The sequence below is a fragment of the Amblyraja radiata genome, chromosome 26 (genome assembly GCF_010909765.2).
Source record: "Amblyraja radiata isolate CabotCenter1 chromosome 26, sAmbRad1.1.pri, whole genome shotgun sequence".
NCBI classification, from domain to species: domain Eukaryota; kingdom Metazoa; phylum Chordata; class Chondrichthyes; order Rajiformes; family Rajidae; genus Amblyraja; species Amblyraja radiata.
The window spans coordinates 19285943-19312606 of NC_045981.1; the positions used below are offsets into that span (position 1 = coordinate 19285943).

The 26664-nt window shown below is 39.6% G+C and overlaps 1 protein-coding gene across 1 annotated transcript; it reads right to left on the reverse strand.

Annotated features, from left to right (window-relative positions):
• Window positions 1–79: 79 nt before the first annotated feature.
• On the reverse strand, window positions 80–19554 carry LOC116987998 (protein FAM104A-like). The gene is made up of 3 exons (XM_033044382.1): window positions 19463–19554; window positions 6541–6652; window positions 80–2834 (listed from the first exon to the last, which is right to left on the reverse strand). The coding sequence occupies exons 1-3, from the start codon at window positions 19477–19479 to the stop codon at window positions 2610–2612; spliced, it is 354 nt and encodes a 117-aa protein (XP_032900273.1). The 5' UTR covers window positions 19480–19554; the 3' UTR covers window positions 80–2609.
• Between the last annotated feature and the right edge of the window lie 7110 nt (window positions 19555–26664).

Below are 26664 nucleotides of genomic sequence, written 5' to 3' on the forward strand. Positions count from 1 at the left end.
CTAAACGTTAAAAAGGGACAATACCACGATACTGGCTGTGCTTTCAATAACTCTGAAATCAAAGACAGGCATCAAAAAATTAAGTAAAATAAATTTTATTTCAAAATTGTTGAAAGCAAGAAATGGATTTCTCTAAAAAAAAACTTGAATCTTCTACAGTAGGCTTTGCCAGTAAGCTTGAGATCTTAAACACCCATGATTTCTGTTACAGCTTAAATGTCCAAAATATCTATTTTTAATTCAAAACACTAAATTGAACTTTAACTGGTGTAAATCCACTTACTTGTAATGTTGGTTTAGGGCAAACAAATAAACTCCCAAACTATTCTTACTGATTAAAATTAAAACTTCTGAATGTGGTAACTGAATGCGACAATTTAGATCTGCACACTATTATTTTTCACCAGGAGCTGCTGTCAAAAGTTGGAAACATCTGTGGCACTGTGCTTGTAATTATGTTTTCTTTCCGTGTGGTTTTCCATATGCAGCTCCACTGATGAGCTAACAATGTAACATCCACTATTTTGGACATGCTGCTTTATGACAAAGATTATAACCAGAGTTTAACGTGCAATGTTCATTTAAGAATTATTCTTCATAACTTTTGAAAACTTGCTGCCTTTGTGATATGCATTGTGTCAACAACTAGCCATGGCATCATTGTAAATGGGTAACTGCAAGTACAACCAGCCCAATCATTCCAGGGTGTATCATACTGCAGCATTTCATCCTTGAAATTATTTGTTGTGATTGTGGATCTCAGCAAGTTGCTTGTTACAATGCTATCTCAGATGTTAAAGAAAGTCAATTGTGATTTTCTAAGTCCTGCCATGAGAAGAAACTATAAATTAAATAAACTAAAAATTGGTTTAATTGTAGTATATCTTACTGGACCAGAAGACCAAATTTCTTGGTCATTATCAACATATGTGCACATTTGCAAAGTAATTTGTTCCTGATTTAAATTGATCAGTAATTTATTGAAAAATAGAGTGCAATTAGGCTGCAGAGCCCATGACCTCTGAAGGACAAAGTGATTTATGTATTGATCAGTAAAACATTTGTCATAAGTGAAAGTCGTTTAAAATATCTTAAGAGTAAGCTGTCCAGAATCTTATGCTTATAATATTCTGAACTGCTGCAAGCTGAACCTGATCTTCAATGCAAGTGGCAAATTAAAAGGATGTAAATAATAAATAAAAACTGCACAGTGCTATGCATCAACACCCAATCTCATGGCCACTTAGTGTCAAAGCTAACATTCACATATTCTGGACTTCCATATCACTGCATTCTTGACTGTATTTCAAACGATCTTTAAATTTTATTGAGCAAAACTGGTTACAATAATTTTGTACTTATTTCTGAAAATTAAATTTGGTAACTTAAGACTTACAAATAAAATTTCAGATTCTACAGCAAATTTAAAAAAAAATCCCTGACAAAAAAACAAACAAATTCGCAGCTCCATTCCAAATTAAGATTCTTGCAGGCTTTCACATAAAAATAGGAATGTCATTAAGTGTGTCACTGTCTAATACTTGTGTAATATTTTCATTCAAACACAACATTTAAGCAACTTAGTCAATCATTTAACTTTATTTTCCTATTGCTCTCCTCAATTTGTGATTCCTTTTTTAAATACCCTCTCATGCCACCTAACATCAGCAGTTTATTTGACCACACAATTTGCTGCTGTTTTGCTTTGCTTTGAACATATCTGGTCAATCAGTATAACCCATTCTGCTGTTTGCAACCGAGATCAGAAACTAGGGAATCGAACCTCAAGTTTCTGAAGTGGCAGATCAAGTTGTTTGCAATTCTTTCACCAGGCTATCAACATTTGCATGTAAATGCTAAAACATATGTCTGGAAACTCATAACTTAGATCAGAATTTAAATGATTTCTCTCAAAGTATACTTGTTCAGCTTTAGTGTAGTTTCAGATGTTTTTCCAAATGCAACCTCAGCCATACAAATAATTATATAGCCAAGAAATAACTGAAACCATCTTGATATTTTTTAGTTACACATGTTCCCAAATGAAATATTTTGCACTAACCTAAATAGGAAACTGCTATTTGCATTTCATGGGCTCAATGAAAAACTAGTTGTAAAGTAACATTGCAATCCTATTGCATTACAGGTTTGTTTTTAAAACACCATCCATTTGGTGGTAAATCAGACATTTTGTAAAAATGCAGTGGAAATACAAAACCATTAGTTTGACTGAGTTGAACCAACTGTATGAAATATAACCACCTTTTCATTATAAAACAATTCCAACGAATGTTACTGCAAATATTACTGGGAGGACTTTGCTCAATTGTAGGTTAATTCCACAAAGTATTGATTTAGTGAGTCAGATTTGTACCAGACAGGGTAAATGAAGCAATCAAAGCGACATTATGCTATTATAGTCCCCACAATTTTGATATTACATATGTCCAAGGGCATTTAAAGAGTGAAAAGATGGTAATTTTTTAACCAAATGGAGCAAAAAGGGAAAAGATTGTGCAATTTAAATCATCTAAGTACAAACATCCACTGCAAAAAATTACATTTACAGTCCCCGTCCTGCATTGAAGGCACACAGTCCTGCAGTCTGGTCACGTTTGATGTCCACGCTGATGCAAGCTATAGAAGTGTGCCTCTTTCAGGATCTGATTGATTTGCAGATATGGGCCTTGTGCAGACTGTTCAATGGAATCAGAAAATTGAAGCATTGTTGAGCTGTTGCCTGGCTTGGTCCAGTTTAAATTGGCTTCAGTCGGTAAGTGTCCATTCAGTCTGTCGGGACTACTGACAATGCTGCTGCTGTCACTGCTTGAGGACTGCAAAAAGAGAGTGAACTGGTAAGAACAAGTGCAACTATAAGAAACACAGAAACATCAACATGACAATTTTCACTCTTACTCACATTAAAATCTCAGCACACCATATGTATAGACCATGAAGATTGACAAATGTTACATATTGTTCAAGTGAGCTGTTAATAACAAACCCAGCAACTAAAGGCTGATTATTTTAACCATCACGTGGAGAAGTCAGGATTATTGGTGGTGTGAATTAAAAGGATATTTAGGTGGATCTAATTATGTTTGAGAAACTGGACCTTTCGGACAATGTAAAAGAGTTGGGTTTGTAGACGCTTACAAGGAATATAAGCCATTTGATAAAGTCCCAGCAACAACCTGGATAAAAAATAGGCAAAAGGAACAGAAAGCAGAGAGTCATTATTAAAAGTTATTTTCCAGAGGGAGGTAGCAGCCATGATCTAAAGACTGTGCCTGGAAACTAAAATTTTAGCAACAGGGGATTACTGAAAGCTTGAAATTTTACAATTTGAACCCCCCCCCCCCCCAGTTACTCCTTCTCCCACTTTTACTTTCCCTTTCTAGATCTCTGTTTCCATCAGGGGGATTAATTAATGGCAAATATCCACTTCAAGACTGCAGACTTCCACAGTTATCATGACTATAAATCTTCCCGTAAACTCTACTCTTACTTCATTTACTTCAACTGTGTTGGTCTACAAGGAGACAGTAATCAACGGGCTGAATGGCTTTTACCTTGTAACAACTCTAAGCCACGCCATTGTTGATGACCAGAAACAATCTCTCATATATAAAACAAGGATTGCATGCACATTCTTTTGAGAAAATACAATTAGTCAGCATTTGTAGCATTATTTCAAATTGTCCCAAATTAACAGTGCAGAATATTCAGAATTGCAAAGAGGCCTTTAAGGTTAATGGTTTAACATTAAGATCTGAAATACTCATTCAAGATTGGATAAGCAGTGGAATCAAAGAATATCAAACTCACCAGTTAAATTTTATAATATCCTAATTAGATAAATGACAATGGAACAAAGAATAAGTTGAAGGAATTGGGAAAGTAAGAGTAACACAGGTAATGGGATTCTGATACTTAAGGTGCCATCTTAGTTAAATTTAGAAATACAGCGTGGAAACAGGCCGTTCGGCCCACCGAACCCGGCGCCGGCCAGCGATCCCCCTGCACTAGCACTATCCTACATACTAGGGACAATTTGCAAATTTTACCGAAGCCAATTAACCTACAGTCCTGTTGTTCTTTAAAGTACAAATCCAAGATGACTGGTATGTTGGACAAAAGTGCTTTCACATGACCTTAATTCTATTGTGTTCCTGCTATCAATGATCCCACTGCTCCACTTCATTGCTGATTCTCATTTCAACTTTTTGAAATTTCCATTGCTAAAACTGGAAAAAGCTCCTCCTTCGTTTGTGGATCTTAATCCCAAATATACCAACTGAGCAGGATTTACCAAAATTCCAAGCCGAAGAAATTCACACTGAACTGAAACCACCAGTCAGTGAAGAAACATTACGAACAGGAATTCAAGAATCGGATTAACAAATCTCACAGACATGATTCATATAAACTAATTTAGTTCCACCCTTGATTTAACCAATAGAATAAACTCCATTCGTAATAAGGAAGCTCCAATTGTAATCATTCAACGAGTCTCAATGAATAGTGGCGCAGCGGTAAAGCCGCTACCTCAGAGCCACCAGAGCCCCGTGTTCGATCCTGATCTTAGCAGCGTGGGTTTCCTCCAGGTGCTCTGGTCTCCTCCCACATACCAAAGTTGTGAGGGGTTTACAGGTTAATTGATGTCTGTAAATTGCTCCTGGTATGTAGGGAGTGGATGAGAGAGCGGGATAACATAGAACTAGTGTAAATGGATGATTGATGGTTGGCGTGGACTTGGTGGGCTGATGGGCCTGTTTCCATGCTGTAACTCTATGCTAAACGCTAAAGTTATCTACAGACTTCCTCTTGGCTGTTAGGTAGCTATCAATTTGCTGAGTTAAATTGTACACAATGTATGACTGCTGGTATCCAATTTATCCACTGTTAACCCAGAACAATTCCCAAAGGCCTTTTGCCATTTCCTTCAGTTTTCCATGTATTACCTGATGTTAATGAAAACACTATAAATGATCAATTTTAACAATTGATTAACAGAAGGCAACAATGCTTTCTTGAATTTCGGTTTGATCCAATAATTTCAGTTCTTTAACAGATGGGAAGAACAAAGATTGTACTGTGTTTTGATTGAACACAGGATAGTGAAGGGGTGGGAAAACATTGCTGGTGCAGCTCAGTGGGCCAAGCAGCATTTGTGGAAACAGAGGGATTGTGAGTGTTTCAGTCAACACCTTGTGCCGGGTCATGCGTCCGTCTCCACAAATGATATTTGACCTGCAGAGTTGTTTTCCAGCTTCTGCAGTCCCTTGTGTTTACATTGTGAATGGGAGGCACAGTGATCTGTTTATTTAAAATGGTGAATAATAAATAGGCTCCAGTAATGGAGAACAATACAGAGAAACACTGGAATCAACCTTTTTCCTGCAGGAAGGTGACAACTGGTGTATGGACGAGCAATGGGGTCAAACTTTTGGAAATGATAAAGTTTGCCGAAAATCCCAGGCAAATTATATTAGTATATAAAAAAGGACACTAAGTGCAGGAGTAACTCAGTGGGTCAGGCAGCATCTCTGAAGAACACATGGGTGACATTTCAGGTCAGGACCCTTCCGAAAGGTCACCTGTCCTTGTTCTTCAGAGATGCTGCCGGACTGGCCAAGTTACTCCAGCACTTTGTGTCCTTTTTTGTAAACCAGCATCTGCAGTTCCTTATTTCTGAATTATATTAGTATTATTTGTATCACCAATGAGTAAGGGAAAAATGACTTATATAATTGCTGGGAAATTCAATTATGCTTTGCTACATTTCCAAATATGCAATTTGAAAAATGAATGAAGTACTTATAGTGTATATTTCTAGTTCATACTGCTTCACTCAGAAAATCCAACAATGATGTCAATTCCCATGCAGGTTCTGGAATGGAAGTGGCATAGGTTTAAGAATTTCTCCATGTGTCCTGTAGATAAGCTCCTCTCCTCTTGTGGAAGTAAGATACAGCACTGCCTCAGGAAAGATTGAGACCATGACAGTCTTATTTGACATCCGCCTGCACTGACATGGTTTTGGACTGAGAACAAATGGCATTCACTGTTCATGTGATCATCATGTGATAACGGGCTTATTGCCACTGACAAATTGAAATTAACTACATTAAGAATTCCACTACTTTTTCCTGAATCTAAGACTGCTTCTCAGCTCTGTACATTTGTAATTTACACTTATCTATGTTTTTATTAAAATAAACATTACATATAAGACATGTACTGAGCAGCATTTTGGGGATTTATTTTCTAATTTCTAACACAAACGTTGAAAAAAACAACAAAATTAACCAAGTTCATCAACGTAAATCTCTGCACACAATGTAAATACCCATTTCTGGTGAGAAGTCCAGTGAATGACAACATTTTTTACCATGCTACTCCTCCCCTTCTCGAATGATGGTGTGTTTGTGCTTGGATGCCTAATCATGCGTTTAGAGCCTGATAGACCTGTTGATGAAAAGCACCGTGTCGGCAGATGGTTACATCATATCACAGTTTTTGCAATGAATGTCTAACCTCGCAGTCCCAGCTGTCTCTTGGTAGATCCTGTAACAGGGTATTGTTGCTGAGACGTTTTGGAGGTGGGACAGGCTGGCTTTCCTCATCTTTACAGCTCCGTCTTCGCTTCCTGAAATATGGAAGAATGTGGAATGGCAAAGAGGTGGGGCGGAGGGTGGTGGGAATGGGTAGGATTTAGTGGAGAGAGAACGAGAGGGAGAGAGAAAAGCAAATTTAAAAGTGAAATCCTTAAGAGATGCCCTTGAATAACAGCTGAACCTATTCTTTTTTTAAATGTAATCAATGATTTTGTGATCAAAAAGACCACATTATCTAGGCTTTGAATGAAAGTTATCTATGCAAGTAAATGCCAATACAGGTTTGAAACAAAATCACAATGCAAGGAAACTTAATAACAAGGAACTGCAGATGCTGGTTTACCAAAGAAAAACCTGGAGTAACTCAGCTGGTCGGGCAATATCTCTGGAGAATACAGTTAGGTGATGTTTCGGGTCAGAACCCTGACCCAAGATTTTTTTTGCTTTTTGTGTCTTTGTAAGGAAACTTAGTCAGTCTTTGTCTTTCAATTTTGAGCCAGGTATATTAATACATTTTGAGTAGGATTATTTGGGGATTAATTACCAAACATCCCCCAACCCACTGTTTCATTTTGAGTCTGATCAACAAGATTTAGAGCACCAGCTACATCTCATGCCTAGACATTTTGGTCACTCATTTTCTGTATCTAAATCTATGCACTGATCATTTCTAACTGGGTTGCCTGTCATCTCTCTGTGCCTTGAGGGGAAAAAAACATAGGAATAATGAATTTCAAAGACGGACAAAGCTCAAAATTGTCCTCTTATACCGATGCAGCCCCTGTGAGTGGCCAGACTAGCTTATGCCAATAGTTTTACATGGATAGGAACATATGAAATGGCTGTAGTCATTTAATCCCTTTTGTCTGCTTTGCCATTCAATGGGACCATTGCAGGCCATTCATTTCTACTTCACTTTCCTGCACTAATCTCCTTTCCCTCGACATCCAAAAACTTAGCAATCTTGGTCTTCAAGACTCTCAGTGACTAATCTCTGCTACTGTCTTGGGAAGAGAATTCCAAAGATTCCCAATTCTCTGGATAAAACAGTTTCATTGAACAAACCCCCATTTTAGTTGCAGATGCAAAAATAGATGCTGTTTCTGATAAAATGAAATGGGTGTATATTCCAATATTTTTTCTTACATAGGAAATTGAGGAATTAGCCTAATGTAGATCACTGGGAAATTGAGTATAGTCTACAAATAAGATTTAAAAGATTTCACACACTGAAAATCCAAGATAGCAAATTTATTAGATTCATAAAAGGCAGATTATGGGAACCTCACAGAGGTAGCAAAACAGATTTTGTAAAGATCTCTCATATTAAGGTAGACATCTTAATATCATGAAGAAGCAGAATATCATGGATGGTGAAATGTTGTTTTTCGGACTAGAGGCCAGTGACTAGTGGTGTACCTCGAGGATTGGTGGCGAGCCCGTTGCTGTTTGTGGTTTATATCAATGATTTGGAAGAGAGCATAGGTGACTATGCAGCTTACACCAAAGTGGGTGGTATTGAAGATAGCGAAGATGGTTATCAAAACCTACAGCAGGATCTAGTTCAGTAGGGCAAGTGGGCTGAGGAATGGTTAATGGAGTTTAATACAGATTAGTGCGAGGTGTTGCGTTCTGGGAAGTTAAATCAGGGAAGTTAAACCAGTGAATGGCATAGCCCAAGGGAGCAGATGGATCCAAGAGTGCAGATACATAGTTCCTTGAAGGTGGCGTCACAGGTAGATAAGAGTTGTCAAGGTAGCTTTCAGTACATTGGCCTTTATCAGTCAGGGTATTAAGTATAGAAGTTGGGATGTTATATTACAGTTGTATAATACATTGGTGAGACCATGTTTGGTGTTTTGTGTTCAGTTTTAGTCACCCTGCTATAGTAGTGATGTTGTTAAGCTGGAAAGAGTATGGAAAAGATTTATGAGGATGTTGCCAGGTCTAGAGGGCCTAAGGTATTGGGAGAGGTTGGGCAGGCCAGGAGTTTATTTCTTGGAGCGCAGAAGGCTGAGGGGTTGATCTCATACGGGTATATAAAATCATGAGGGGGATAGAAAGGGTAGATGCAGTCTTTTACCCAGAGTAGGGGAATGAAAAACCAGGGGACATAGGTTTATGGTGAGAGGGGAAAGATTTAATAGGAACCTGGGGGGCATCTTTTCACACAGAGGGTGGTGGGTATGTGGAACGAGCTGCCAGAGGAAGTAGTTGAGACATGTACTATAACAACATTTAAAAGACATTGGAAAGGCACGTGGATTGGAAAGGTTTGGGGGGCCAAATGTAGGCAGGTAAGACTAGTGTAAATGGACAAGTTAATCCGAAGGGCCTGATTCTGTGCTGTATGGCACTATGACTGTCTTAACAGTGCAGCACAGAAACAGGTCCTCCAACCCACAATGTCTTTGCTGAACATGATGCTAATTTAATTCCCTGCACATGATCCATATCCCCCCCCCCCCCTCCTAAACAGCACTATTGTATCTCCTCCCACCACTATCCCTGGTCGCATCATCCAGGTACCACCACTATACCACTATCTGTGTAAAAATAAACTTTCCTTTAAACTTTCCCCCTCTGAGCTGCAAGCTATGCCCACTGCCCTCGAGACATTTCCACCCTAGGAAAAAGGTTGTCTGTCTGTCTGCCATATCTATGCCTCTCATCATTTTACATATTTCTATTAGGTCTCCGCCCCCACAACCTATGATGCTTTAGAGACCCGCAGAATAAAAATTATTGGAATTGCAACAATTCAACGTAGATAACGATATAAAAAGCCATGCATCCAAGTTTTCCAGTGGCAAAAATAGGCAGTATTGTGAGCAATTTAGATGGAAGCATTAAGCTGAAAAGCTAGTAAGACACGTGAATGGGCAAAATGATTGCAAATGGACTACACTGTGAACAAATGTGGGAGGTCAGTCAGTTTGAAGCTAAAGGTTAAAGCTCAAAGTAGTAATGACCCAGACATCTGGGGATCAAATCATTAAAATGTCTTTGACAGGCATAGATACAGTCGTGTTGGCATAAGGTCACAAGGTTTTTAAAAAATGGAATGTGATCGTTGCTGTAAAACATTCCACAGCAGCTGGGGAATTTGGTCAATTAATTAAATACTTTGGAATAAATGCAAGTATCAGCCAGATTGGCCATGAAATTATTGGCCTTTTGTACAAAGCCATCTGGTTCACTGTGAAATCTGCAATGCTTATCGTCTGGCAATAGTATCCTTTTTGGTGAAAAATGTCCTACTTGGAAAACTGATTCTGTGCATCTAAAATATGGAGGAGTTGTACTGCTCTACTCTTTTTTTTTTTGCCATGCCTTGGTTATATTCTGTAACAGTCAGTCAAACGCTCCCTATCTCTGGAGTTCATGTCTAGGAATCTGTGTGCATGATTCTGACACCCCAGCAGCTGAAAGAATGCACTGCTGTCTTTCAAATGATATGTTAAAGGAAGACCTGACTGCCTTCTCAAGCGGTTATAAGATTCCACTGTGTTACACAGAGAAGACCAACATGTTTTCATCAGCATTCTGGCCAGTATTTACCTCTAAACTAACCATCAAAATGTACTAGAATTTGCTGCTTGCAAAGTCAGTTTTTTTACATTAGACCAGATTTGTGTTTTTTTACATTAGACCAGATTGTGCTGAGAGCTACCCAGTGGTTGTGCACTTGTTACAATGAACACATATTCTGATCTTCTATTCCTGTGTACTCTACTCATAAATATGGAATTATTTGGAGGTTGGATGTATCTGGACTGGGCATATTGTCTGGGGCGTTCTGTAAAGTGATGAACTGAAGGGCTCCATTCATTTGAAAGGAATTGCTGACTTTCACTAAACTTCACTTCTCTCAACACTGGGATACTTTATGAGTTCAGTGTGGTTTAAACATCTTTTTCTAAACATTTTCCCTTTTTTTACACAATTTAGGGAGTTAGGTAATAGGTGAAAAAACAGGACCTCCATGGTTGTGATCTCAGTAATACTACCTGTGCCACATGAAAGTGAGCCAATAGAAAGATAGTGTATTTGAATACATGGCTAAGAAGGTGGTGAAGGATGAAAGGCTTTAGATATATGGACATTGGGCTCTCTTCAAGAGCAGATGGGACCTTTACAAGAGGGACGGGGTGCACCTGAACTGGAAGGAAAACAATATTCTGGCAGGAAGGTTCGCTAATGCTACTCGAGAGGGTGTAAACTAGAGTGGCAAAGTGTGGACACCAGAGCAGCAGCACAGCAAATGGAGGGACATATGGGAAAGTAGAGGTTATGACAAGTATGTCTGAAAGGAAGGACTGGTTGGGAAATATTAATGAACATTGTGAAACTGGTGGGCTGAAGTGTATTTCACAGGGAAAGCAGATGAACAGAGCCTGGATCAGTGCATATTAGTTAGTTACTGCTTAGTATATTGTGACGTGTAACATGGTACAGTGAAAAGCTTTTGTTGCATGCTATCCAGTCAGCGGAAAGACAATACATGAATGGAATTATCATGCTGTGGCCATCACGGAGACTTAGTTGGTGGAGGGACAGGACTTGCAGCTCAACATAATAGGATTTTGGTATGTCATGCATGATAAAGAAGGTAAAAGATGTGGAGGATATGCATTGTTAGTCAGAGACATTCGGAGGGTTTATCCACCGAGGCAATATGGGTAGAGCTCAAAAATAAGAAAGATGCATTTATTCTAATGGGATTATACTATAGTCAGTCTAACCCCAGGAGGGACCCTGTATTGGAAAGTGCTCCTGGCCAGGTGCCTGGTGTTTCAGTGGAAGAGCAATTTGGGAACAGTGATCACAACTACACAGGTTTTAAGGTAGTTATGAATAAGGATAAATCAGTAAATTGGGGTAATGTACTAAATTGGGATATGCAGATTACAATATCATTGACCAAGGGAGAGTAAGAGATGAGCAGCTGTTATTGGGTAAATCTGCTTCAGATATTATTTATTTTTAGGTTACAGATCTGGGAGTCATTTAAAAAAAAAAAACAGCTGATGATTGTTCAGGATCAGCACGTTTCAGTGAGAAGGAACAAAGTGCAGCAACCTTGGATGATGATATTCTAAATTGGTCAACATGAAAAAGGAAACAGACAGTTTAGGAAGATGAATTCAGACAGGGCCTTTGAGGAATTTAGTTTCGTTTAGCGATACAGCATGAAAACAGGCTCTTCGGCCAACTGTGCCCACACCCGAATGCTCGTTCTAGGTTATCCACTTCTTTTCGCATCCTACATACTGGGAGCAATTTACAGAAACCAATTAACCGACAAGCCTCCACGTCTTTGGAATGTGGGAAGAAACCAGAGCTTCCGGAGAAAAACATTATAAACGTACAAACTCCTCATAGACAGCACCCGCGAAGCAGCAGGTCTACTGTCGTGCCACTGTGCCGCCTGAATAAAAACCAAGTAGGGAAGTACTTAAGGCATTTAAGAAGGAACTGCAGATGCTGGAAAATCGAAGGTAGACAAAAGTGCTGGAGAAACTCAGCGGGTGCAGCAGCATCTATGGAGCGAAGGAAATAGGCAACGTTTCGGGCCGAAACCCTTCTTCAACAGAAGAAGTTATTTTTTGAGGTGATTGATGAGGGTGGGCAGTGAATGTCGTCTACATAGATTTTAGTATGAATTTGATAAAGTAAATCATGGTAGGCTGATCCAGAGGATTGTGGTGCAAGGAATGAAAAGTGACTTGGTAACTTGGATTCAGAACTAGTTTACCTATAGAAATTGGAGGGTATTGGTAGAAGCAAGTTGTTCTGGCTGGAGGTCTGTGACAGTGGTGTTTTGCATGGATCTATGTGTTTGTGATATATAACTTGGATGTAATTAAAGATGGGTTTGGTAGTAGATTTGTGGATGTCACCAAAATTGGTGGAGTTGTGAACAGTGAGAAAGGCTGCCTAAGGCCAGTGGGATTTACAGATATGGGTGGAGAAATAACAAATGTTGTTTAATCCGAGCAAGTGTGAGGTATTGCACTTTGGAAGATCGAATGCAAGGGGAAGGCATACAGTTAACAGCAAATTGGGATCTAAGTCCACAGGTCCCTGAAAGTAGCAATGCAAGTAGATAGAGTGGTAAAGAAAGCACATAATATGTTTACCATCGTCGGTTGAGGTATTGCATACAAGAGTCAGGAAGTCATATTGCAGCTTTATAAAACTTTAGTTAGGCCACATTTTGAGTATGGAGTGCAGTTCTAGTTACGCCATTATAGGAAGGATGTGGAGCAAGGGCAGTGGTTTACCAGAATGCTTCCTGGATTAAAGAGTATTGGTTGGACAAACTTGAATTATTTTCTCTGGATTGAAGCTTGAGGTGAGACCTGATAAAAAAGTGTACAAACCTATGATTGGCATCGATAAGGGAGATAGTTAAAACCATTTTCCCAGGATGAAATGTCAAAGAGGGCAAACTTTGAGGGCAGAGAGGGAAAGTTTAATGGAGATGTGCGGTCCACATTTAAAAAAAATATATATATAGTGGCAAGCATCTAGAACACTCTGCCGGTGTTGGAAATGGATATGATAGTGAGATTTAAGAGGCTTTTAGATAGGAACATAGACATGCAGGGAATAAAATGATGCATACCAGATGCAAGCAAAGATGTTTGACACAGGCATTGTGGGCTGAAGGCGTGTTTGTGAGCTATACTGTTCTAGACTTGATGTCCTGCTCCTTGTTTTAACTGCTTACGATCTTTGGAGGTATTTAGAAACATTGGAATAGATCTTCTGAGAACTTGAACCATGGCAAGGGCCTGACTCCCTACCACCTCCAGCCATCTGTACCCTGCAGTGCTCTTCTCCAATTGTTAGGGACCACACAGGCAGAAGATGCAAGTGCATACTTCTTGCAAGAGATAAAAGTGAGTCGTGGGCTACATCAAGTATAATCCGGACCATTTTGGGCCTGGCATGCATGTTCTTTGTAATCTCTCATTCCCTTGCTAATCTAGAATATATTACCGCTTCCTCAAAAATACTGAAAACCTGATACACTCTCCCCTTTGAAGAACAGTTCTAAAGACAGAGAATCTGCTCATCTGGCTTAAATAGGCCACCCTCCCTAAACTGGGAGGTCTGAAGAAGGTCTCGACCCGAAACATCACCTATTCCTTTGCTCCATAGATGCTGCCTCACCCGCTGAGTTTCTCCAGCATTTTTGTCTACCTTTTTATTTCTAAACATGATCCCCTACTTCTGAGCATTGACAATATTTATTAAATACTTCTTCACCTTTGAAGCCTTTTGAAAAATTCTAAAGTTGCAAAAGATGTCATAAAATGCAAACATCTTCAGGAATTACGGAATGGGAGCACGGAATAGTTTTGAAAAATTGTCTGTGATTATCTTAAGTCTTCAGAATGTTTTAACCATAATTGATCTGTTGATTTAAGAATGTTTCTCAGCAGAAAACTAAATAGTTTGTGTAACTTGTGTGGAAAGTACAGCATGTACTTAAGTACAAATGCTGACCTAGGTTTGCTAAAATCCATTGGAATTCATTTGATTCCTTTTGTTTTACTAACTGTAGTTCGAATTTGCACTAATGTACAGTTACATTTTCTAATGTATGTAGAACAATGATGCTGCCAATTAATCTTTTCATCAGATGCAGTCAGCTGCATAATTCTGCCCATTCCTGTGATCTACAATCTATAAAGATGAGTACCAATCTTTACAAGGCCGTGTAAAGGGTTCCGTTCCCAATAATTGTCCATAGCCCAATAAAACAATGGTGTCACTTTGATTCCTTCATGTAAACATTTTTTTTCTCTTAGTTAGCTTCTGTCCATATTCTGTAACTCGTCAAGATATTTGCATTTGCGCAAATTAACTTTCCAGGTTTGAAAAGTGGATAGGAGAATGTGTAAAATCTGATTTCATTAGGTCTTAGGATTTCCTTAGGTCTTCCATAACCTAGGAAGCCTCTGCAGTTCTCCAGAATCTGAGAGACCATTATAAATTTTGGAAATGGATGAGCTTTGATTTCATTGTAGAAATACAGCATAGACATGGGCCCTTTGGCCCACGGAATCCACACTGACCATTGATCACCTGTTCACACTAGTTCCATGTTATCCCACTCGAAACACACTTAGGGACAATTTACAGAGGCCAATTAATCTACAAACCCGCACATCTTTGGAATGTGGGAGGAAACTGGAGCATTCGGAGGAAACTCGTGTGGCCACAGGGAGATTGTGCAAACTCCACACAGCACATGAGGTCAGGATCAAACCCCAGGTCTCTGGCGTTGTGATGCAGTAACTGTACTAGCTGTGCCATTGTACCTAGTTTGGTTAAACAAAATACAAGAGCCCATAACTAATTTAGCATGCAGTTTTGCAATATTCTTCTCACAAGCAACTTCAACATTCATCCGTCACTAATTTAAGACGGGTACTCTTCAGTGTTGGGCCAATGTACTACATTTACACTAAATAAAATTGGTGAATTGAAATAAAATACAAATATATCTTGATAGTGATTTTTTTTTTTTTTTAAGTACTTATTAAATATTTTCTTAGTCCCATTACCAAAATGTTTAAATTATGGTTATGTACAAGTCCATCCTATTGTCACGCCCTGAAATGTTAACTTGAGCATGGTTGAGGATTGTTCATGGTTATAAAGTTAACTGTTCAATGTTAAAGCTACAGTTCAGTCATTTGGACAGCATTTTTTCAGAAAAACAATAATAAAATTCTGCAACCAGACCCTGTCATTAATCATTTAGAAGTCAAATATTCCCCTAAAATGTTCTACAGAAGTTTAATTACCAATGTATTTCACTCTGGATACATAACACCCCCTAGATTAGAAATATTGCCTTTTAAAACGAAAATAGGTAAAGAATTGTCATTGCCAGATTATGAAGGGGGTCAGACCAAAAATGTTAATTGTTTCTCTTTCCACGCACACTGCCTGAGCTACTGAATGTTTCCAGCACTTTCTGATTTTCCTTTATATTTCCAGCATCTGTGGCTTTTAGATTTTCACTCCAGATTAAAGGCTGTCATACAATTATATCTAACAGATGAGACAGATTTTGTTATACGATTAAACCCTTACTAAGAAAAAGAGCATAAAGTTATTACAAAAGGCAATTTACAATCAATGTTTAAAGTCTCAACTCTGAGTATGTGTTTGTTCTCTCAATGACACCTGCTTACCCTCCCAAATAAGTGAATCAATTCAGAAATTTAGCACTCTTAATAGGTTTGAACATTTGGCTGCCATGACATAAGAATTTGATTGATAATGGTCATTCATGAGATTTTATGCTTTTTATGGGTTTCATTATTATGTTCTTGAAAAAAACAATAATGGACTATAATTAAAAATTAGGGATACAATTTCAAAATATTTGTAGTTGGTAACTTTGCTGAGTAATTCCTTGCTAGAAATCCAGACCTTTCTCTCTGGGATTGATTAGTAATGTGACCAGTGCCTATAGTGAACTTATGAAATATGAAGTTAGATTTTATGTGATACAAATCTAACAAAAAAGTTGTTAGTGGTAGGTATGACAAGGCTGTGTTTAAATCTTAAAGTGGATTGTGTAAAGCAGCATACTAACTATTAATGATTTGCTGCAACTGAACGTAATTCCAATGAAAATGGAAAAAAAAAGGTAATTAAACAATATTTCTGGCATAATGATGGAATTGAAAGTGCTTGTTTAAATTTAGAAAACTAGTGGAAGGTCAGCTGTGATCAGTTTGTAAAACATACAGAAAGAAGGTTGAGAGCTAAATCCTATGGTAGTCATTTGAGCACAAATAGATAGGATGACACTCGAGTTGCATGCCAAGGCAGTACTCTCTGTGGGAGATGCCTTTTTTGGATGATATGTCAAAGTTGAGACCAGCTTTTAAGTGGTGGCAAAATACCCCATGGCAGTATTTTAGAGGAATGTAAAAAGGATTGTCCTTGATATCATGGCCAATGTTCATCCCTAATTAATAGTAGCAGTACAGGTTACTTGGTTTCTGTCAAATAGTCTTATGAGAAATTGTCATGAAAAAACTACCCACAATGTTTCCTAGATTACACTTCAAGAATGTTTATTTGCTGTAAAACACTTTGGGCTTGTCTCATACTGTGAAGAACACTGTATATGCCTTTCTTTAAAGTTTGGTAAGATTTTTAAACAAGTTGAATGTGGGCACCATGATAAACTTTAATGTGAGTTTAAGTTTGGGGAAAAAAGCAAAACCAACAAAGTCGGTATTGACTTCCTATTACGGACTAGGAAACTTAATTGTAAAGGACATAATTCATATCAATCACCAAGAAAAGAAGTTCCAAGTGTAGAGCACTCGCTCCTCAAAATAACAGATTTACTCCATTTGTTTAATGAATAAGACTCTATAACTATTGCAAAACTCAAAAACAAATCTACTTTGGACCCATATTCAGTTAATTCACATTATGCTTTGATTATATTTCAACTTTATTCAATAATAGTGGGCAGAATTTAAGTCTTCACTCCAACTAAATGTGTCCATCTAACACTATTCTCTTAACGACTATTGCCTGACAAAGATTGGGGATAAATTTAACATGAATTTTTAAAATATGTTGTGTAAAATTGAATACTGTACCAACACAGGATAAACGTTTGTTATCGTGTGAATGGCTGACTCATCTCTTGCAGAAATGTTTATTCATACTCCTGCTACCTCTGGTCTTGACTATTCTAATACACACCTGGCCATCTTCCTTTTTCAACTCTCCATTAACTTAAGGTCACTTAAAAATCTGCTGCCATAACTTGTACAAAGTCTTGTTCAGCAAATATCACCGCTGGCTCCTGGTTAAACAAACTCAGTTTTAAAATTCTCATTCATATTTTAAAAACTCTCCATAATTTTGCTTCTACTACTCCACCACATTCAATCACAAGTATCTTCGATCACCTCCAGCACTTCAATGAGATGTATTTTTCCTGAAATTGTGTTTTTTGTTAGGGTCATCACTTGGTTGAAATGGTTGAAATTAAGCTGACAAATAGGCAGTGGCATGGAAGACTGAGACAAACTGGTCAGATGCCGGAGTATTTATATTGCTGCTGGTCTTTCAAATGAGCAGTAGACAAAATTATTTAAAAGGACCCAACATTCAGCCCCCTAACTTTCCATCAAGGAGGTCTGGTACAAAATGCAACTCCATTCATTTGACTGGCGTTTTTAATCTTATGGCAAAAAATTATGTTCAGTGAATATTAGGACATGCAATTTATTGTTTTACGAATTTCAGTTTTATAAAAAATTTGCTTGTTTTTTAATGTTTTCGTTTTTTATATTTTGTTTCTTATGTAAATCTATTTGTGCAGTTTTTAAAACACACTGACAATCAACTCATTGAGGTCTTCATGTCCAGAAAATACCAGTTTACACAATCAGGCTGGAATTGCGTTGGATCCAGGACAATCCAGCCCCATTCCAAGGTCTTTCACTCCAGAATTCCGTCCCTACCCTTTCCATCTATTTCTTCCTTTAAGATACCATAGAGGAATTATTATCTGTCGTTATTTTCATTGCCTGTCCTAATTTGCACTTTGCTTTATTTTGCTTATTCAGTTTGATGAAGCACCTTGTAGCATTTTGTTATGTTAAAGGGATTATACATACAAAAAAAGTTTGGGGATCCAAAAACATTGGATCACTTTTCTGTTAATCAAGATTAAACAGATTATCAATTAGTTCAATTTGCAAATAAGGATATCCAAGGATGACAGATGCTGAATGTTTAATTGATGGGAAATTACTAAAACTTTTTACGACAGGAATATTTATCATACAGAAAAAATAAATAAAACCAGGTTTCTTTTTATGTAAGAAAAATCAAACTGACCCATTATATACCTCCATTATATAATTGAGCTTGGATTTGGACAATGTAAAACAAAAGTCTACGACCCATCTAGGAGAAATAAGATTTGTTCCTCTTCATTGGGTATAACTTAGTTAATCCGCAACCTTGATCATCTCGCACTTATTTCCCCAACCTACTGAATAAAGTAGTGCATTCACTGATGCCAACAATGAAAAGATGAAATTAATGGTGATATAAAACAAGGTGGAAAATCCTAGACTATGTGGATGCAATAGGAGCTTGCTTAATAAAAAAATCTAGGATTTAAACGCTCAGTCTAAAGCCGAAGTGACGAATCAGTGTTATACCAGCCCAGAATAAACAGTCGAAATGACTGTACCCCTGCAGGTTGCCCAAACCCAAATTCACAACGAGCTGCCACCATATTGGGAGGACAAGAGAAAACAAAACCAATCTGTGGCTGGAAGGTGACACTGTCCCCTTATTCCAGAACCTCCCACCCCAAACCCCACTGACGTGCACATGGCCGGGAAGGCGAGTGCTGCCAAGAGTTCAGCACAAACCCTCCGTTAGTGAAACGCCCGAAGACATGTATTTACACACGAACTGCCGCCTACGGACCAGGGCCTCCACACGACGGCTGCCACTCGCACACGGCTCCCTGGCGGAGGCGGAGGCGCCTTCCAGCAAGACGTTGTCCAGAGTGGAAGCGCCCGGCTCGACCCCCCCCCACAACCCCAGACCCCTTTAAACCACGAACACCCTCGGGGGTTGCTACCCCGGTACAGGCCCGGGAGCCCAGCCCCTCCTCAGCCGAGTGTGACACGCCCCTCCCGATTGGGGCGCGACCCCCCCCTCTGACGGTCGGTCTGCAGCAACCCCCCTCCCGTGCAGGGCTGGCCGGCCGGCAGCGCGCCCCCGCCGCGGGGCCGCGGACACACGGAGACCGCACTCACCTGCCGTCCGATAACATCTAAGCCCGGCTGCTGCTCGCCGCGTCTGCGTCTGCGCTGCCCGCGGCCCGGAGGGGGCGGGGCGGGGACGCGCGCCGCGGGTGGGGCGGGGCCAGGCTCGTGACGCGATAATAGTGACGTAATGAGAGGAGGATGGGGGGGTGTCCTACCACCGCGGCTGCGCAGTAAACGCCAGGCGATCAGGCGGTGCAGTTAGCATCAAAGATCTTATAGGGAGCTCCGCTATAAGATCTTTGGTTAGCTCCGCTATAGGATCTTTGGTTAGCATAGAGTCTAACAGTTCCACTTGCATCAGTTCCATCTGCACTGGTCCCACCCACCTGCGCCAGTCCCACCTGTACCAGTCCCACTTGCACCAGTCCCCACCTGGACCTGTCCCACTTGCACCAGTCCCCACCTGGACCTGTCCCACCCGCACCAGTCCCCACCTGGACATATCCCACCCACACCAGTCCCACCTGCCTGCGTTTGGCCCAAAAGATGGAATGGCAGATGCTGGTTCACACCCAAAATAGACACATAATGCTGCAGTTACTCAGCGGGTCAGGCAGCATTTCTGGAGAAAAGGAATAAGTGACGTTTCGGGTCGAGACCTTTCTTCAGACTGATGAAGGGTCTCGACCCGAAACGTCACCTATGACTTCTCCAGAGATGCTGCCTGACACGCTGAGTTACTCCAGCATTTTGTGTCTATAATAATCTGTAATCCATGTTGATCACTTCTGCCAGTCATACAGCACGGAAACAGGCCATTCGGCCCAACTTTCCCATGCCGTCCAAAATACCCCATCTAAGCTAGTCCCATCTACCAGTGTTTGCTCCACATCCCTCTAAACCTTTCCAATTTATGTTTCTCTCCAAATATTGTTATGGTACGTGCCTCAACTACCTCCTCTGGCAGCTCGTTCCATTTCTCACCATCCTCTGTGTAAAAACATTTTCCCTCTTATAGGGATCTCTTAAAGGTCCCAATTAAATCTTACCCCTTTCACCTTAAAGTTATATCCTGTGGTTCTTGATTCCCCTACTCTAGGTAAAAGATAAAGTGCTTGAGTAACTCAGCAGGTCAGGCAGCATCTCTGGAGAACGTGGATAGATGACATTTCGGGTCAGGACCTTTCTTTAGACTTCTGCCTAAACCAGCACCTGTAGTTCCTAATTTCTACATTCTAGGTAAAAGACTCTGCATTCACCCATTCTATCCCCTTCATGATTTTATACACCTTAGTAAGGTTGCACCTCCGCCTCCTGTGTTCCAAGGAATAAAGCCCCAGCCTCTCCCTATAGCACAGGCCCTTGAGCCTACTCGCTGATTTTGTGTGGGAGAGCTGAGAGCCAACAGACTCAATAAGCTTGGCAACAATGTACACATCAGTTGGGCCAGGCGTAGACCCAGCCCCAGGGAGAAAAGTCCACCTGTGGTCAATAGGCTGTTCCTGGAAGGATTTCATTCAAGCCAAACTTAAGTACAATACGCAGAAGGTAGATACAAAGAACTGCAGATGCTGGAATCTTGTAGCAAAAAAACAAAGTATTGGAGTAACTCAGCAGATCAGGCAGCTTCTCTGGAGGACATCGATAGCAAGCTCTTGGGTCGCTGCATGTTCTCCAGACATGCTGACTGATCCGCTTACTTACTCCAGCACTTTTGTATTTTGCTAGTCGAGTGAAGGGAAAGATAAGGAGTGCAGAATGGAGTTCTCAGGCATTATAGCACACCAGTTCCAGAGACAAAATCCAATGTCCCATTTGAGGTAGAGGAGAAATGGAATGCACCCTAGCTCATTTTTCCCGACAAAATATAACACCAAGGAAAGACCAAAATTGCTGGAGTAACTCAGTGCACCCGGCAGCATCCCTGGAAAACATGGATAGGTGGCGTTTCATGTTGGGACCCTTCTTCAGATTGAAGAAGGATCACGACCTGAAACGTCACCTATCCATATTCACCAGAGATGCTACCTGACCCGCTGAGTTACTCAAGCATTTTGTGTCTTTCCTTAGTAGACCAGCATCTGCAGTTAGTCATAGAGTGATACAGTGCTGAAACAGGCCCTTCAGCACAACTTGTCCACACCGGCCAACATGTCACAGCGACACTAGTCCCACCTGCTCGCATTTGGTCCACATCCCTCCAAACCTGTCGTACCCATGTACCTGATTAACTGCTTCTTAAATGTTGGGATAGTCCCTGCCTCAACTACCTCCCCTGGCAGCTTGTTCCATGCACCCACCACCCTTAGTGTGAAAAAGTTACCCCTCAGATTCCTATTAAATCTGTTCCCCTTCACCTCTATCCTATGTCCTCTGGTCCTCAATTCACCTACTCTGGGCAAGAGACTGTGCATCTACCCGATCTATTCCTCTCATGATTTTATACATCTCAATAAGATCACCCCTCATCCTCCTGCACTCCAAGGAACAGAGTCCCAGCCTACTCAACCTCTCCCTATAGCTCAGACCCTCTAGCCCTGGCTACATCCTTGTAAATCTTCTCTGTACCTTTTCCAGCTTGACAACATCTATCCTATGGTGCCCAGAACTGAACACAATACTCTAAATGCGGCCTCACCAAGAAGTTCATTGTTTCTGTATAAACATCACATTCCTCACCATTAAATTTAATAAAATTTGGTTGATATAAGAAAATTACATATTTACTTTTTTTTGTTCCACCTCTTGCCCAGCCAGATTTGACTCCCTTATCATCGTGAATATTTTGTTCAAATGAAGTTGACTTCCTTGTTCCAGCAGTTATCTAGCAAAAAGCTAAATAACCCAATTTCATAAACAATCTAAATTCTCTTCAAACTAGTGACTTATTTCCATATGCTATTTTGGCGTGGCAGAAATTATAAGAGTACTGGTTATTCTTGAACACTTTACAGTCAATCAGATTGCTTGTTTCAAATGTTGTAAGATGTTGTAACAGAAATTGTCATCTGTTGTAACAGGAAACATTTATACACGACAAGAAAGCTTCCAGAAACAGTAAAGAGATATTGACCAAGACAATTTTTTCCTTTTACAATAAATCGTGATTTGGGACAAAACTTATTTTTATAAATGCTGTCCATAGGAGATCAGAACAATATGTTCTCGCTGTGACTGCGTGGGTTTTCTCCAGGTGCTCCAGTTTCCACCCACACCAAAGACATACAGGTTTGTAGGTTAATTGGCTTTGGTAAAAAATATATAAATTGTCCCTAAGGTAGACTCAAAATATAATTCAGCAGATCAGGCAACATCTCTGGATAAAGGAATAGGTGACTTTTCGGGTAGAGACCCTTCATCAGACCCCTTGTAAATTGGTCCCAGTTTGTAGAATAGCGCTATGGGGTATTGCTGGTCGGCACGGAGTTGGTGGGCCGAAGGACCTGTATCCGCGCTGTATCTCTAAAGTCTAAACTCTGGAATGTCCATCTATATTTTTGTATTTGAGTCTTTGGAATTCGAAGTGAAGCACAATCTATTGGGCACATAAAGCCAACTGCTAAACTGTCTATCAGATGAATCATTGCAAATGCAATTGAAAATAACTCATCTAGCTTATTAGAAGAATCTGTCGTATTTAAATATTATTCCAACCTGTGCTGCATTTGAAAGCTGAACGGAAATATTGAACATTGTTATTTTAGTCAAGAACTGGATTAGCCAATACTAGTACCAGTAAGGGAGGAAGAGATTGATTGGAACTGTTTAAAGGCCAATCTGTGACATCTATAAAGGTTATTATTATTACCTCAAAATTCTTTCAGAAACCCGTGTGGTTACTGTGAATCTAACTTGTATTTTGGCATATTACCATTACTTTAAAATGTAAACGTGATATTTGAAAAATATTTACCCACTAGAGAGGAAGCTGATCCTAAGACTGGCATATGGGGCTGAAGAAACATTAGATGATTTGGCCTTTGGTGGAGGCCAGTGTATTAATGAATGCTGCAAATAAGAGGGAGGATGTGTAAGAAAAAACTGCAGATGCTGGGGTTTAAATCGAATATAGACACAAAATGCTGGGGTAACTCAGCGGGACAGGCAGCATCTCTGGAGAGAAGGAATAGCATTTTTACAGGTGCCAAATATGCCAATAGTTTCAATTAATCAAGATCATTTTATGAACATTTTCAGTTTAAGACTATCTTTTCTCCAGTCTATATGTATTCAAGGCATCTGCAGGAATGCAAGTGCATCCATTTTGTGGTAAATCTTTAAGGGTCTAAAAACATGTGTGCATCACTGTAAGTTTCAGAAATGTGAATGGTAAATCAAAATCTAAAGAATTGAAATATCAATTGGAATACAAGAGCCAGATATATATTACGTTAGTTTACACTTTGGCTCTGCCTAACAAGATACAAATTAAACCAAAAGCCTTAATGCAGAAAGCAAAAACAGGATCAACAACAACAATAGAATAATTTAAGTTGGAAGATGGCGGTGCTGGCTCGAAGAGCCGAATGGCCTACTCCTGCACCTATTGTCTGTTGTCTAAGAATGAATCATGCACACATCAACAATCTGTTTGGAATAAGAATGGATGTAACTTAGTTACATGAACATCAAGAAGTCAATGGGGGAAAAAATGTCAACAGTCAGTAGGTTGACCAAAGGAAACAAAAGCACAAAATAATCACAAAAAAAGTCAAGTGAATATTCTTTAAAACAAGAGCAAGACAACGTGGATTTAAAGATAGCAATGACCAGAAAAAAAACGGAGAGTTTTTAAGAGTCAGGAATAGTAAGTTTGCAAGAAAATATTGAGAATCATGGCACAAGAGTGGTGAAGAAGATGGAGCCTGTCTTCATCTGGGTTATTGAAGTCATATTGCAGCTCTGGCTTATGCCAGATTTGGAATGTTGTGTGTAGTTCTGCATCACAGGAATAATGTGGAGGCTTGGAAGAGGGTGCGGAAGAGGTTTGCCAGAAGGCTGTTTGGATTAGGGGATATTAGCTATGAGGAAAGGCTGGGCAAATTTGAATTGTTTTATCTGGAATGACAGAGGTTGAAGTATATAAAATCATGAATGGCATAATGAGTCAAAGACTACAGGGCATAATGTTAAGGTGAGATGGGTAAAGTTTAAAAAAGATATGTGAAGCAATTTTTATACACAGAGAGCGGAGGGTGCCTAGAGTGCGCCGTCAGGGATGGTGGTGCAGGCTGATATGATAGTGACATTTACGAGGCTTTTAGATAGGCACATGGTTATGCAGTGAAAGACAGGATGTGGATTTTATCATATAAATCTCTCAATACTTGGGAATTAAGTATAGGCTTAATGTGAACCAGCCTTCATAAACCTTTTTTGGAAATAGAACTGTAGAAGCTGTAAACACAAGGATCATCACAGAAAGATAGCCGAGTTCATCATCAGACCATTGTTGTAGCAATTAAACTATTGGTCCCATTAAAAATAGTAAATAAACCATTTGTTGTAAATGGCATTTGACCAGGTTGTAGACTGAATATCTTTAATGTGATTGTGACATCCAATTTACACAATCGTTGATCACAGCTATCTTTTGAAACTGTTCAGCATCAAATATTCACTAACTAGTGGGGACAAGTTCCCTAATTCAGCGGCTGCAAAAAGCTGTTTTATTTTAATAAATGGCTTCAGATAGTGATAGGCTTTTGAATCTGCCAGCTGAAGAGCTTTCTGCTTGGTGTTGTTTTCCGCATTGCCACATTTTTGAGAACTAGTTCATAACTGATCTCAACTGAAGCTTTATTCAATGGAAGTTTTTTCTTTTTATCACATTTCATTGAAACCCAGTCTTGTCGTGGAGGGATTGGAATCAAGTGTCCAGAAAGAGAAATGAGAGGACCTCATATGATGGATGCACAAGAAAGTGCAGATGCTGGAATCTTGAGCAAAACATAGAAAGGAACTCAGGGGATTGGACAGTATCAGCTTGGGGTAGAGAGGAATCTATGGGGGGGTCCCCAACCTGAAATGTCATCGGGCCATTCCCTCTACAGATGCTACCTACTTCACATGATGGGTAGGTAGTCAGTTAGTCAAATAATTCGTGACAGCCCATTGCAGTTATTTAACACATTGTGTCTTGTCATTTGCTGGCTGTAATTTTCCAAACATTTTTCAGACCAGATAATCTTAAATGTCTTTTTGGAAAAAGACAGAGCAATTGACATTGAAAATAAATAAAGCATTATCAAGAAAAATGCTTTGACAGAGTGCAAAGAAAGCAAACTGCTGGAGAAACTATGCAGGTCAGGAAGAATCTGAAGAAGGATCCCAGGCCAAAGCATTGTTAGTCCATTTCCCTCCACAAATGATGCCTGAACCATTGTGTTCCTTTAGCACTGTTTTTTGCTCATGAATCCAGCATCTAGCAACTCTTGTGGCTACATATGTGGAGGGAAATGTACAATCAACGTTTTGGGTCATGATCCTTCATTTGGACATATCCAGTCTGCCCATTTGTCCTCCGCAGATGCTGCCTGACCTGCTGAATCCCTCCAGCAGCTTTTTTTTGCTCCAGAATCCAGCATACTTAGTTTCTTGCATCTCCATTCCGAAGGAGAAAATCAGTTTAAAGTTTCTCACAAGTTGTGTGTTTTTTACTTGAAAGAGACAAAAAACAAATATCGTTCAGGTTAGTACAGGGTATTTCTAATTGGAATCTGTGCAGTTGTTCTCAATTGATATATCTTCTATACATCATTATGAGGCTGTTGGATTTTGCAAAACACTTTGGTCTCCATGTTTATCCAGTGTGCATGTATCCTACACGAGATAGATTGGACTGCACTTGTTAATTGGGTTGGTTGCAAGGATGAAAGAATTGACTTTATTGTTGGCCGGTCAGGAAATTGGTGACTGTGATAACCATTCATAAAACTCTACTGCATGTTTGTTGAATGGCTTGGCATCTTTGTCATGATTCATTGATGGGCAAAAACTCCTTGATGGAGTATCATGAAATTAATTTGGTGACATGCTTGCTGCTGAAGCAGCAAATAAAATTAGCAGGGAGCGCAAGATGGAAAACAGTGATCTAGGGGAACACTTGTTAGCTTTTATTCAAAGATGCAAACAATACAATCACAATAGATCATTTTTTATCTTGTAATTCAGGATAAAGAGAAAAGTCCTATTCCCAAGAGAGTGTTAGACCACATTTCTATTCACAATTGCTCTCGTTGTCATTGTCT